This window comes from Raphanus sativus, unplaced genomic scaffold, assembly GCF_000801105.2.
Source record: "Raphanus sativus cultivar WK10039 unplaced genomic scaffold, ASM80110v3 Scaffold2969, whole genome shotgun sequence".
In the NCBI taxonomy this organism is placed as follows: Eukaryota; Viridiplantae; Streptophyta; class Magnoliopsida; order Brassicales; family Brassicaceae; genus Raphanus; species Raphanus sativus.
The window spans coordinates 1-12,964 of NW_026618276.1; the positions used below are offsets into that span (position 1 = coordinate 1).

At 36.5% G+C, this 12,964-nt stretch overlaps 3 protein-coding genes across 5 annotated transcripts; 1 reads left to right on the top strand and 2 right to left on the bottom strand.

The window, feature by feature from the left end:
- The first annotated feature begins 3,317 nt into the window (after positions 1-3,317).
- On the top strand, positions 3,318-3,976 carry LOC130506188 (uncharacterized). The gene is made up of 2 exons (XM_057000819.1): positions 3,318-3,413; positions 3,483-3,976. The coding sequence occupies exons 1-2, from the start codon at positions 3,321-3,323 to the stop codon at positions 3,906-3,908; spliced, it is 519 nt and encodes a 172-aa protein (XP_056856799.1). The 5' UTR covers positions 3,318-3,320; the 3' UTR covers positions 3,909-3,976.
- Positions 3,977-8,044: 4,068 nt separating this feature from the next.
- On the bottom strand, positions 8,045-9,408 carry LOC130506189 (uncharacterized). Its single transcript, XM_057000820.1, has 6 exons — positions 9,262-9,408; positions 9,106-9,186; positions 8,905-9,003; positions 8,717-8,791; positions 8,399-8,464; positions 8,045-8,175 (listed from the first exon to the last, which is right to left on the bottom strand). The coding sequence occupies exons 1-6, from the start codon at positions 9,286-9,288 to the stop codon at positions 8,134-8,136; spliced, it is 390 nt and encodes a 129-aa protein (XP_056856800.1). The 5' UTR covers positions 9,289-9,408; the 3' UTR covers positions 8,045-8,133.
- Positions 9,409-9,679: 271 nt separating this feature from the next.
- On the bottom strand, positions 9,680-12,723 carry LOC130506187 (uncharacterized). 3 transcript variants are annotated; one of them, XM_057000816.1, is made up of 10 exons: positions 12,527-12,723; positions 11,790-11,879; positions 11,622-11,686; positions 11,453-11,542; positions 11,268-11,339; positions 10,976-11,062; positions 10,615-10,698; positions 10,249-10,469; positions 9,930-10,141; positions 9,680-9,846 (listed from the first exon to the last, which is right to left on the bottom strand). In XM_057000816.1, the coding sequence occupies exons 3-10, from the start codon at positions 11,646-11,648 to the stop codon at positions 9,830-9,832; spliced, it is 810 nt and encodes a 269-aa protein (XP_056856796.1). In that variant the 5' UTR covers positions 11,649-11,686; positions 11,790-11,879; positions 12,527-12,723; the 3' UTR covers positions 9,680-9,829. The 3 variants fall into 3 exon arrangements, with proteins under 3 accessions (XP_056856796.1, XP_056856798.1, XP_056856797.1); XM_057000818.1 differs by having other exon boundaries at positions 12,018-12,723; XM_057000817.1 differs by having other exon boundaries at positions 11,790-12,723.
- Between the last annotated feature and the right edge of the window lie 241 nt (positions 12,724-12,964).

Below are 12,964 nucleotides of genomic sequence, written 5' to 3' on the forward strand. Positions count from 1 at the left end.
GTAAATATAGTGAAAAACTAAGGGTTAATCTAATTTTGTACTTTTGTATTAATAGAATAGATAGATATAAGACTATCTCCATCTATATTTTGAAAGCACATAATTGTTTTTTGTAAATAAAATTATTAACCTATTTGTTAGATCACAATAGAAATAAAAAATGTATTTGTAAGACTCTTTTGTACTTGATACGTATTTTAAATATTAATTGTAAAAATGTCTACTCACTACAAGAAAACAAGGCGATTCTGACGGACATTCCGACGGAAAATGAGATCCTCGGAACATTCCGAGAGATTTCCGAGGAAATTCCGAGGAAACTCAAATTTTGAGTTTCCTCGGAATTTCCTCGGAATATACCGACGGAATTCCGAGGAAACAACATTTCGTCGGTATTTTCTTATGAAATACCGAGGAAACAATATTCCTCGGAAAAAAACCGACGAAAATCTGAGGATATATTATAGCCGTTAGAGAGCCGTTGGGGAATTTTCAAATTACCGAGGAAATTCCGAGGAAGGAGCCGTTGCCGTCGGAATTCCGTCGGAATTTCCTGGGTAATGTCGGCAGCTTCTCATCTATAAATACGAGCACCCCTCATCCTCTCCATTCACTCCATTTCTTCATCCTCTCACATACTATATTTACTCACGAATTTGATTGAAAAAAAGATGTCTTCTTCAAATTATTATCGTTCTTGGATCGATCGACCTCATTTGGATCCGAACACGAGATTGCTTACAGAAGAATACCAACAAGGTATAAACGAATTCATGGGGATAGCTCAACGACAACCGGAAGCAGAAACAGGTAAGTTAAGATGTCCTTGCTCTAATTGTAAAAATAGAAAGGTTATTAAAGAGTGGGATGTTTGGACTCATCTATATTTGAATGGGTTTACGCGGAGTTACAAAATTTGGTATCATCATGGGGAAACTGATTATGAATATGGTAGTACTAGCGAACCTCAGCCTGCGGTTAGGTTAGAAGAACCAATTAGAACGGATGTAGATTATGGTGTAGGTACTGAGCAGATGGTAAATGATCATTTTAGAGGGGAAGATTTACCCAATGCACAAGCTAGGAGATTTTATGATATGTTGGATGCTGGAAAGCAACCCTTGTATGAAGGATGCAGAGATGGTCATTCAGCTTTATCATCTGCAACAAGACTGATGGGCATTAAAACAGATTATAATTTGGCTGAAGACTGTGTGGATGCGATTGCTGATTTTGTAAAAGGTATTCTACCTGAGGATAATGTAGCCCCTGGTTCATACTACGAGGTTCAGAAACTGGTAGCTGGTCTTGGTTTATCGTATCAGGTAATAGATGTATGCAGCGATAACTGCATGATTTATTGGAGGGCTGATGAACAGCGGGTTACATGCAAATTTTGTGGGAAGGCTCGTTATAAAGATACGAGTGGAAGAGTTCCAGTGCCATATAAAAGGATGTGGTATTTGCCTCTGACGGAAAGGTTGCAGAGGTTGTACCAGTCGGAACGCACAGCGCAACCAATGAGATGGCATGCGGAGCATTCAACAGATGGTGAGATTAGACATCCTTCAGATGCAAAAGCGTGGAAGCATTTCCAATCAACATATCCCGACTTTGCGTATGAGAGAAGAAATGTCTACCTTGGATTATGTACTGATGGTTTCAGTCCATTTGGCAAGAGTGGAAGACAATATTCTCTATGGCCAGTCATTCTTACACCATACAACTTACCGCCAAACTTGTGCTTGCGACGAGAGTTTTTGTTTCTCTCCATTCTCGTTCCCGGACCAGAGCATCCTAAGAGATCACTTGATGTGTTTCTTCAGCCACTAATATATGAGTTGAACCAACTATGGGCTCAAGGTGCTGAAACATACGATATTTCGTGTAAAGAAAACTTTCAAATGCGGGCAGTACTTATGTGGACAATTAGTGATTTTCCAGCATATGGTATGTTATCTGGATGGACAACACATGGAAGGCTATCGTGTCCATATTGTCAAGATAACACTGATGCTTTCCAACTAAAACACGGAAGGAAAACATGTTGGTTTGACTGTCACAGGAGATTCCTACCACCTGATCATCCATATCGTAGGAGTAGGAATTTGTTTACGAAGAACAAGAGGGTGTTTGACAGTCCAACACCGGAAATTTGTGGGGCAGATTTGTTGACACAACTAAGAGATTTTGGTGCAGATAGGACGCCAGACGTCGGTGGACACGTGCGTTATCCGGTAGATGCCTATAACTGGCACAAAAAGAGTATTTTCTGCCATACTGGAAGGATCATCTGCTGAGGCATAATTTAGATGTCATGCATATTGAGAAGAACTTTTTTGACAATCTCATGAACACGATCCTTAACGTTCAAGGTAAAACAAAGGATAATTTGAAGTCAAGACTGGATTTAGTCGATATATGTGCTCGTTCAGAACTTCATGTTGATGAAAATGGTAGGGCTCCTTTTCCCATATACCGACTTGATGCAGAGGGAAAAGATGCATTCTTTGATTGGATTTCAAACGATGTGGAATTTCCAGACGGTTACGCATCTAATTTGCGTAACTGTGTCGATAGAAACGAAGGAAAGTTTATGGGCTTGAAGAGTCACGATTGCCATGTAATGATGCAGCGCCTCCTTCCATTTGCCTTCAAGGAACTATTACCACGGAATGTTCATGAAGCAATTGCAGGGATAAGTGCTTTCTTCCGTGATTTATGCACGAGATCAGTGACTCTTGAAGGTATTGAAAATTTGAAGACTAACATAGCCGTGATTCAGTGCAACCTTGAGAAGATATTTCCTCCATCATTTTTTGATGTTATGGAGCATCTTGTTATTCACCTGGCAAGAGAATTGGAACTTGGTGGTCCTGTGCAGTATAGATGGATGTATCTGTATGAACGGTATATGTTCCATTTGAAGAAGATGGTGAAAAATTTAAGTAAGGTGGAAGGTTCTATAGTTGCACAGATGATCAATGAAGAAACTTCAAACTTTGCCGAGTACTACTTTCCAACAGAAGTGCAGACCAAAAACAGAAGACCTGCTCGGCATGATGATAGAGGCGAACGGGCAACATATCATGTTACGGTTCCAGACATCTTCACAGATGTTGGACGACTTAGCGGAAAACCAAAGGACCGTCGACTTACTGAGCAGGAGCGCAGTCATTTGCAAACATATTTGCTCACCAACTGCGAAGATATTCTTCAATATGAGAGGTAAATAAATTAGCTTACAAATTTTTATTTTAACAAGTTAAAATTTAAATCTTAATTAATTACATTATTGTCATCATATGTACAGGATTTTCATGGCAGAAAAGCGGTTCGAATATAGATACGCCACAGAGGAGGCTCTAGAAGAACTGAAGCAGAGAGAATTTGCTGGATGGATGCTTACTTATGTGAGTGCTTTAAACAAATTAAAATATTATTTATCACATATTTATAGTAATTCACATATATTGATATAGGTGTCTGCTGGTATGGCCAGAGGTGAAACATTTGATGATTGGATACGCGAGATGGTGCGTGGACCAAAGTATGTTGTGAAGTCATATCCGAGATTTTGTACTCGAGGATATGCATTCACAACGCAAAAGAGGAGACGTTCGAGCACGACTTATGATGCTGGCGTTTGTTCTGCATCAGGAGATGATGTATACTACGGAAACATACAAGAGATTATGGAAATCAAGTATCCGGGCATGGTTGGATTGCGTTGTACTGTTTTCTTTTGTGATTGGTACGACAACACTCCAGATCGAGGTGTGAGAACAGATGCATTTGGTGTTACATCAGTACATTCGAGGCGAAAGCTGCAATATTATGATCCTTTCATTCTTGCTTCTCAGGCCGATCAGGTAATTAAATATACATATGTCAATTATTCAGAATGATTCATCATCATGTGTATTATTCAAATTATTTTTAAATGTTACAGGTTTGTTATATCAAGTATCCCCGGGTTAGGAAATTCCGAGGGAATTCCGACGGTTCAGGGAAGTAGCTTTCTGGTTATAGGGTATCTGTTCCTCGGAAAAGCCTCGGACATTTCCAGAGGATGAACCAGAGATTGGAGAGTTTCACCAAGATCCAGATTCAGAATCATCTGGTGATGATGACTCCGAAACAGAGTAGCATCGCCTTTTTTTTTTTTTTTTTAATATAAGAATACCGAGGAAATTCCGAGGGAATTCCGACGGTTTAGGGTATTTGGTTATAGGGTATCTGTTCCTCGGAAAAGCCTCGGACATTTCCGAGGAAATCCCGAGGAATTGAGGGTTTTGATTATAGGGTTTTCTCTTCCTCGGAAATGCGTCGGAAAATTCCGAGGGAATTCTTAGGAAATACCGAGGAAACATAAGTTTTCCTCGGAATTTCCTCGGAAATTCCGAGGCTTTTCCGAGGAATATAGGTTTTTTTAGTCGAAAACAACATTTTTCGGTTTCAATAACACTTATATAAGCCTTATTAAAATACTTAGACTGAATATGAAGTCAAAAATTGGTGTATCACCCGATAATAAACAGTTTTCGGAATGTATGAACGAAATCCCCACAACATACGAGAAACACTTATACACTTTAATGAATGGTAAAGGGAATACATACAATTCATTTTAGAATTTTGTTATTTCATGATTTAGGATCATATAAACAAACAATTATCATTGGTATGCATTACATTAATATAAAAAATGATATAGGGCAAAAAAATTTGATGTTTTGAAACCACAAACATGTATTCCTCGGAATTTCCTCGGAATATACCGAGGAATTTCCGAGGAATATTCTTTTCCTCAGAATGTTTTCATTTAACCGGGCAAAGGAAACCGCCAAATTTTTCACGAAAATTAAATAATTGATTTCCGAGGAAATTCCGACGGACCGAGGAAATTCCGACGGCCGTTTTTCCGTCGGAAATTCGGTTTTATAAACCCTAAACACTTCTTCTTCCCCATTTCTCTCTTCTTCTTCTCGCGATCTCCGCCGACCACTCTCTTCTCCCGCGGCGATTTCCGGCGAATCCTCCCTAATCCTCTTCAATTTCATCCATAAATCATGTAAGGACCCTATCCCACTCTATTAGATTCGATTTGGTGGGGGTTTAAGTAGATGTGATGATTTTAGAAGTTTTTAGATAGATTTTTTTTAGGGTGATTGGTAGGATTGTGTAATGGGAGTTTGATTGTGATTATTGTTTGTATTGAGTTGATTTAGAAGTTTTTTGAAAGTTTATTCTTAATTTTGTGTTTTTAAAATCGAATTAATAATTATGAAAACGTTTTTTGTATAGAAAATCTATTTTTTGAACTATAAAATCATTTCTATATTTATTAAACATTTTAAATATTTATGAAACCTTTTTATGATTAAAAACTATTTTTTGTAATTATATTTATATTTTTGTGATTAAAATCTATTTTTTAGATTTTTAAAAATCGAAATAATAATTATGAAAACGTTTTTTATATATAAAATCTATTTTTTGAATTATAAAATCATTTCTATACTTATTAAACATTTTTAATATTTTTGAAACCTTTTTTTTATTAAAAACTATTTTTTCTAATTATATTTATATTTTTGTGATTAAAATCTATTTTTAAATATTTTTTCAATTTATATTGACTAAAACTATTTTTGTGATTAAAATCTGTTTTTAAATATTTTTTCAATTTTTATTGACTAAAACTTTTTTTTTTAATTTACAGGTCTACTGGTGATCAGCCCCGGGTTCGACCTCGTCGTTCCGCACCACGAGGTCGTGGTGGTACGGCGAGCCACTCTCGGGGTTCGTCCAGCCACTCTCGGGATTCTTCATCGCCACAGAGCTCTTACCATACATCTCCCTCTCCGGTTTCTGCTCCCGCTGCTGCACACTCTCCTGCTCCTCCAGTGGTTCCGGGAGTGATGACTGTTGAACAGTTGGTTCAACAGCCCGGTCGTGAGCATCTTCCCTATCTTACTCCGGAGCCACGGGGACTCGGTCAAACATGGTAATTAAACGTCTTTTTTTTCTTTCATTAAAATTTCATTCATTATTAATAATTTGTTCCTTATTTTAGGTTCGACCGATCTAAGAACGGGATCAGCGGGTGGATCAACCGTATGATGAAATCGACCCTCGAGAAGGGATATCCGACTTTCACTCACTTCCCTCTCGAGGACCAGCAGATGTGGTTTCGTCAGTTTGCGGTAAGTATTCTAATTTTTTATTTATATTTTTAATCTTTAATATAAAATTTCTACTAATTGTGTTTTTTTCCAGCAAGAGTTCAACTGGCATTCCGATCATACACCCTTTATCCGTAACGCCTTCGTCCATAAAGTTATGGACAACTATGGGAAGCAGATCTACGAGTGGAAGCAGAAGTGGCTCGCCAACGAGGTTTTTTTTATTTATTAAACTATTTTTTAAAAGTTTTTTAAACTATTTTTGAATTTATTTAACTATTTTTTTTATTTATTAAAAGGTCCCGCAGTCGATCAACCCCACCGTCTGGAAGGAGTTGTGTGTGCATTGGAACAAGGAGGAGACGAAAGAAATCTCCTTGACCAACTCCAACAACCGCAAGAGCGATCGTGGCGGGAAGGGCATGTACAAGCACAATTTGGGTGCCCAGACTATTGCCACTCTCAGAGATCGCTTGGTAAGTTCAATTTTTTTTTCTTCCAATTATTTAAATATGTTTATTTTATTTTTTATGCATTTATTCTAATTTCTAACGTTTGTTTAACTTATGTTTATTTCAAGGCGGAAGAAAATGATGGCGAGCCGGTTGATGATCTCCTCCTATATAGGAAGGCGCATACCAACAAGCATACTGGGCTGATTGATGATGGTGTTGTGAGGGATGTGATCGACCTGATCCAAACTCAGAAGGAAGACGAAGAGATCCGTCTATCTCAGCTTCAAACCGACATGGACGCCACTTCGACGGCTTCTACCAACTTGTCCCGGATTCGAATCAACGAAATCGTTGCATCGGTATGTTCTTCTTTAAAAGTTCAATTCATTTATTTTATTTTCATTTATCATCTTTTCTATTATTTAAATTTATTTATTTTCTATTTCAGTCGGTACCGAAGAAGAAGGGACGTTTGGTCGGTTTGGGTCGTCGATCCCAGTCGGTTCCTCCTTGTGCACCATCGTCCTCAGTTGATCCAGCAGTATTTATGGATCAGTTGAAGGACAGGGATGACCGCATTGCTGCGTTGGAGACCAGGATGGCGGATCAACAGGCGGGATGGGAGGAAACGAGGAGGCAGAACGAGAGAATGATGGAAATGATGAAGAGAATGTACCCGAACGAGCAGTTCCCGTAGTTTCTTTTTTTTTTTTCAAAAACTCTGAATGTTTTATTTTAATTTGTACAACTTTGAATATTATCTAATATGTTTTCTTTCAATTCTAATTCTAATTTTATATTTTCTAATTCCAATTAAAAACAAATTAATTTACAATTTTATAAAAAAAAAATTGGGAAAATTCCGAGGAAGTGTATCCCTCGGAATATTCCGAGGAAAGGGTCGTCGGAATATTCCGAGGGATACACATCCTCGGAAAAGCGTCGGTATATGTCCGAGGACTTTATCGAGGACACAGCCCTCGGAAATTTCCGAGGAAATATTCCCTCGGAAATTTCCGAGGAAAGATTTCCTCGGAAATTTCCGAGGGCATATGTCCTCGAAATGTCCTCGGAAATATACCGACGCATTTCCGAGGAATATTCTATCGGACATATCCGAGGAAATACCGACGAAATGGTCCTCAAAAACGTTCTTCGGAATTTCGTCGGAAACTAGTGTCCTCAGAATTTCCTCGGAAATTTCCGAGGGATTTCCGAGGAATCTGAACTTTCCGACCAAATTTTTCCGACGACGTTTTTCGTCGGTATGTCCTCGGAATACCGTTATTCCGAGGACATACCGAGGAAAATATCCGTCAGAATCACGATGTTTTCTTGTAGTGTATATACATATATAGGAACAATGGTTTAAATTAAACAAATAGAGTGTAAAGGTACCATTCCTCAACATACAATACAATAGCTTAACAAGTACCGTAAGACATACCTTCTCAAGTAGATCTGAAGTCTTCTTTAGTTTTTTGACAATTTCAGTCATCTCGTTCACAACGATCGCTTAATTCATCAATTATCTGATATAGTATAACAAGAAGAAAAAACGAGTAACTAATCACAAACAAATAATTGTTTTGAAAATGATTCCTCGTAACACTCCTATAGGAAGAAGTAGAAAAAGATGCTATAGGCAAACATATTTAATGCGGTTATTTTATCTTGGTCACTTTCTAGGGAAAAATAGTTAGCCTATCATAAACATAATATAGTAGATTCAATAAAATTAAAAGAGAGACAAACTGTTATCTTCTTGAGCTTCTTAGGATCATCAGAATCTATCTCAAAATGCTCGGTGGTTGTCGCAACCTAAACAGAAACAAAAAAAAACAAACGAAAATGTTGAGAAATCATAGATATACACAGGCTCAAAACAAATACAATTCGATTTAGAATGTCTTATAAGTAAAGCTAAGAAGCTCATATTAATATTTCAAATATAGTAATTAGGGTACGTTTTGAAATTCCGGATATGCAAACAATAACAGCTAAAACATAAGTATTAGGACAAAATTTTACCAAAAAAAAAAAAGTATTAGGACAAAAAAGTTTAAATCAGACCTTCTTCTGCTTCTTCTTATTACGCAACTTGTGTTTCTGCAGCTTTTTAGGCTTCAATAAGGTATCTTGATTAACCTGAAAATTACAATAGGAACGAAGAAACCATAAGATGTATAGAGGGATGAATGAATCGTAAGGATCTATAAGAGATGAAGCAGAAGTATCAGGACAAGAAGTTTAAATCCCACCTTCTTTTGCTTCTTCTGCCGCTTCTTGTCCTCTTGCTGGTTTTTGGGCGTTCTTGAGATCTCTGAATCACCCAAACCGTTCTCCGTGGTTGTTACAACCTAACAAAACAGAAACAAAAAATCCATTCACGAGTGGTTCACCACTGGACTTTGTCTATAACAGCTAAAGCAAAGTATAAAGACAAGAAGTTTAAATCCGACCTTCTTCTGATTATTCTTAGGCGTTACTAAGACCTGCAAATCATCCAACCCTATCTCGGAAGGATTAGGGGTTGTTTCAAGCTAATAAAACAGAAATAAAAGTCATTCGAAAGTTGTTCAGGACTGCGTAAAGAAGAAAGACATAAGAAGAGTTACATCGGCTTCCCTGCGTCTCTTCCTCATACTTAATTTGAAAGTGTGAGTTTAGTTAAGGATTAGATTTGAATGAAAAGGAAGAGCTACTACTAGCTGGTAGTTTGTAGATAAAAACTGGCTAGGCAAAAACCCTAGAGTCTGCATGTCATGGATAGAAACAGGAGGTAAAAACCAAAACTACATTCATCCTTGTCTTTGTGGGCTTTGCTTTTAATGGAAAGGCTTTTTGGGCTTCTAAATTATTTTTTTGGGCTCCACTCACACTACTCAATTCCTGGTTAACCTAATATCACTTTTTGATCACGATTGATAATTCAATTATTCCAATCGGTTTGGTTAAACAAAAATTAGGCTATAAAAACAAAATATCAGAATTGTTTTTTTTTTAAATAGATGATAAACTATACCATAAAGAAAAAAGAAATAACAAGTTTTTTTTAAAAAAGAAAAAGATTCAACATTTAAATTAGACATAGATAATGCATAAGTAGAAGAATGCTAAAACAAGGCATCTTAGAATACAAAGGATGATGTAGCTGGTCGGGTAAAGCAGTAGCTTCTGATCTTGCTAGGTATTGCTAGGCTCTGAATGCAATCGTTAAAAATAATCACCAATGAGTTATTTTCTTGTAAAGATTCAAAAATAAATAAATAAAAAAATGATGTACCTAACGGGATTCGTAGTCTGCAATCCTCATAGAAGCGTTTCCTAAACCGCTTCGTTGAAGCAATACCACAACGTTGACAGCCACGACGGTTGGTATATCCATAGTATTCACTTCTCTTTATAGCCATTGTAACCGTAAGTCTCATCCCTCCCAAGTAACTTCCATCGAGTGTTAAAGCCTTGTCTCGATTTCTCATATTAATGAAAGCAAAACTGAAGAAAAAAAAAAGATGCATATAAATTAGGATAAATTAGTTAAATAATTTAGGATGCATATAAATTAAATAGATTGGTAGAAACTGAGGGAAGAAGTAACAAACCCCATGGGAGAGCCAGTATCACAATGAAAAGGAATAAAAACCCTTGAGACCTCTCCACAAGAACTGAAGTGTTTAATCAATGTTCTCTTTATTTCATCCTTAGGAAAGGAACAATCAAATCCCAGGACGAAAATTGTTTGCCGGTTTTTCAAATCTGCATCTTCAGATTCGAAATAGCACTCATTGTCTACCACCTTTTCCTTTGAAGTGTTACTAGTCTCCTGCAGACATATGGTTGAGATTAACAACTCCACCAGTGTTAGAACGTTACGGTCTCATTTCATCCACATAAAAAGCTACAGTCAAACAAAGAGAAGCTTGCAAACACAAAAAGAAAAATTTACTTTATAAGAAAAACAAACATACCTCCTCCAGTAGATCTGAATTCTTCTTTAGTTTTTTGACAATTTCAGTCATCTTGTCCAGACGGTTACTTAATTCATCTACTATCTGATATTATAATTATAAGTGAAAGAATGAGTTAAGGAAGCAGCAAAAACTAAACATAAAATTTCTTTGTTTTGAAACTGATCCGTTGCAAACGCAGAAGGTCAACAACTACTTATTCAATGCAGTCGTTTTGAAAATGATCACTTTCTAGGAAAATAAAATGTTTTATTAAGTGTAAAAAGCACAAATCAAAAACAGGTTAAGCTAAGGTGACCAAAAATATACAGAGGGCCAAATACAACTATAAGGACAGTTTTTAGACAAATTTAAATATCACCTTCCTGAGCCTTTTCGGCTTCTGAGGCTTTACTAAAGCCCCTGGATCATCAGAATCTATCACTGAAGGCTCTGTGGTTGCCGCAACCTAAACAAAAACAAAAGACCAATCGAAAATGTGAAGAAATCATAGTTACACATTGGCTAAATATATATATACAAATCGTTTGAGAATGTTTTCTGTGTAAAGAAAAGAAGCTTATATTCAAAAATAAATGAAATTAGGGAACGCCAGATATGCAAACTATAACAGCTAAAGCATATTTATCAGTACAAAAAAAATTTAATCAGACCTTCTGCTTCTTCTTATTACGCAACTTGTGTTTCTGCAGCTTTTTAGGCTTCAACAAGGAATCTCGATCAACCTGAAAATTACAATAGGAACGAAGAAACCATAAAATGTACAGAGGGATGAATGAATCTTAAGGATCTATAAGAGAAGAAGCAAAAGTATCAGGACAAGAAGTTTAATTCCGACCTTCTTCCGCCGCTTCTTGTCTTTTTGCTGGTTTTTGGGCGTTCCTAAGATCTCTGAATCACCCAACTTTATCTCCAGGGTTGTTACAATCTAACGAAACATAAACAAAATTCAATTCACAAGTTGTTCACGACCGTACTTTGTTATGAAAAAGCCATAAGATGATCACCTCGCGCTTGTCCTCCTTTTTGTCCATTGAGAGAAGAAGCTTACATGAAAGAAGCGAAACCTAGACTGCATGTGTGACATGCAGCCGATATATATGTGTAAATAAAAAAAAATTATCTTGTCACTAATAAAAACTGGAGAGGTGAAAAAACCCTAGACAGCATTTTACCCTGGCTTTTGTGGACTTCTTTCTTAGTGATCAGGATTTTGGGCTTCTAAATAAGTATTTTCTTCGTAGGCTCGGCTCATTACGCAATTCCTGAGAAATTGTTGAAGAGAAGTTACTTTCTTATCAAGATTCAAGAAACTGATATAAGAAACATTGATGTATCTAGTGAAATTCATAGTCTGGAAACTTTAGAGAAGTGTTTCATAAGTCATTCATCAAAAGCAATACCATAACCTTCACAACCAGTATGGTTAGTACCTCAAGTCCCAGCCCTCCCAAACATATTATCAAATAATCCACTGCTGGACACAATACAGTGTTGCTTTATTTTACAAAATATCAGCTTTTTATCAAATGTTACAAAATGTCGGTTGTAGTCTCAGGAAACATGTGTTTGTCTACCTACCAAGTATTCTATCCTCCCAATTTCTTCAAATTTATGCTAAACAGTGAAAATAGGAAAGCAAAAGACTAAAAAAGTTCTCATCATTAAATATCTAAGCATAAATTATGAAACTAAATACAATGGATCTCAAAATACAAAACTAAAGTATTTTGAAAACAAAAGATCTAAATATACAAAAAGTTGCATCATTTTATTTAGGCATAAATTATGAAACTAATTAAATAGCATGAATCCCACAATACAATTCTCTTTTTTCCTTTTTAACACTGGATCAAAGAAACCAAAAGTGTGAACTCCAAAAATAGAGCAGAAGACAACAAATTGAAAATACCGATAGGGTTCCATAGTAAAGACAAGGAAAAGATAGAGTGGATAAGAATGAGAACAAAGGTAAAACAGAGAATTATTGAAATATAAAATAGCTCGGAGAGCTTTATTTAGGTGCATAAATAGAAAGGGAGAAGCTTTGTGTTTGTCACCAAGATAAGTAAGATTGCAAATGATTCATAAATGTGAAAGGAGAGGCTGCATTCAAAGCAACCAAAGTTACAATGATAGAGAGCTAACACTCAAATATACATGGAATCACTTGGTAAGAAACCCTAAACATATGGGCCTTTGGGTTTGAATATTGCATTGGGCTTGAACTCTCTAATAAAGAAGACTCTATCGGTGTGAGACCAACTTGCTTAAGGCACGATGACCAGAGATGAAGCAAGTTTAGTTTGAAATCCTCGCCTACATACCAAGAAGCCACGCAGGACCTCCT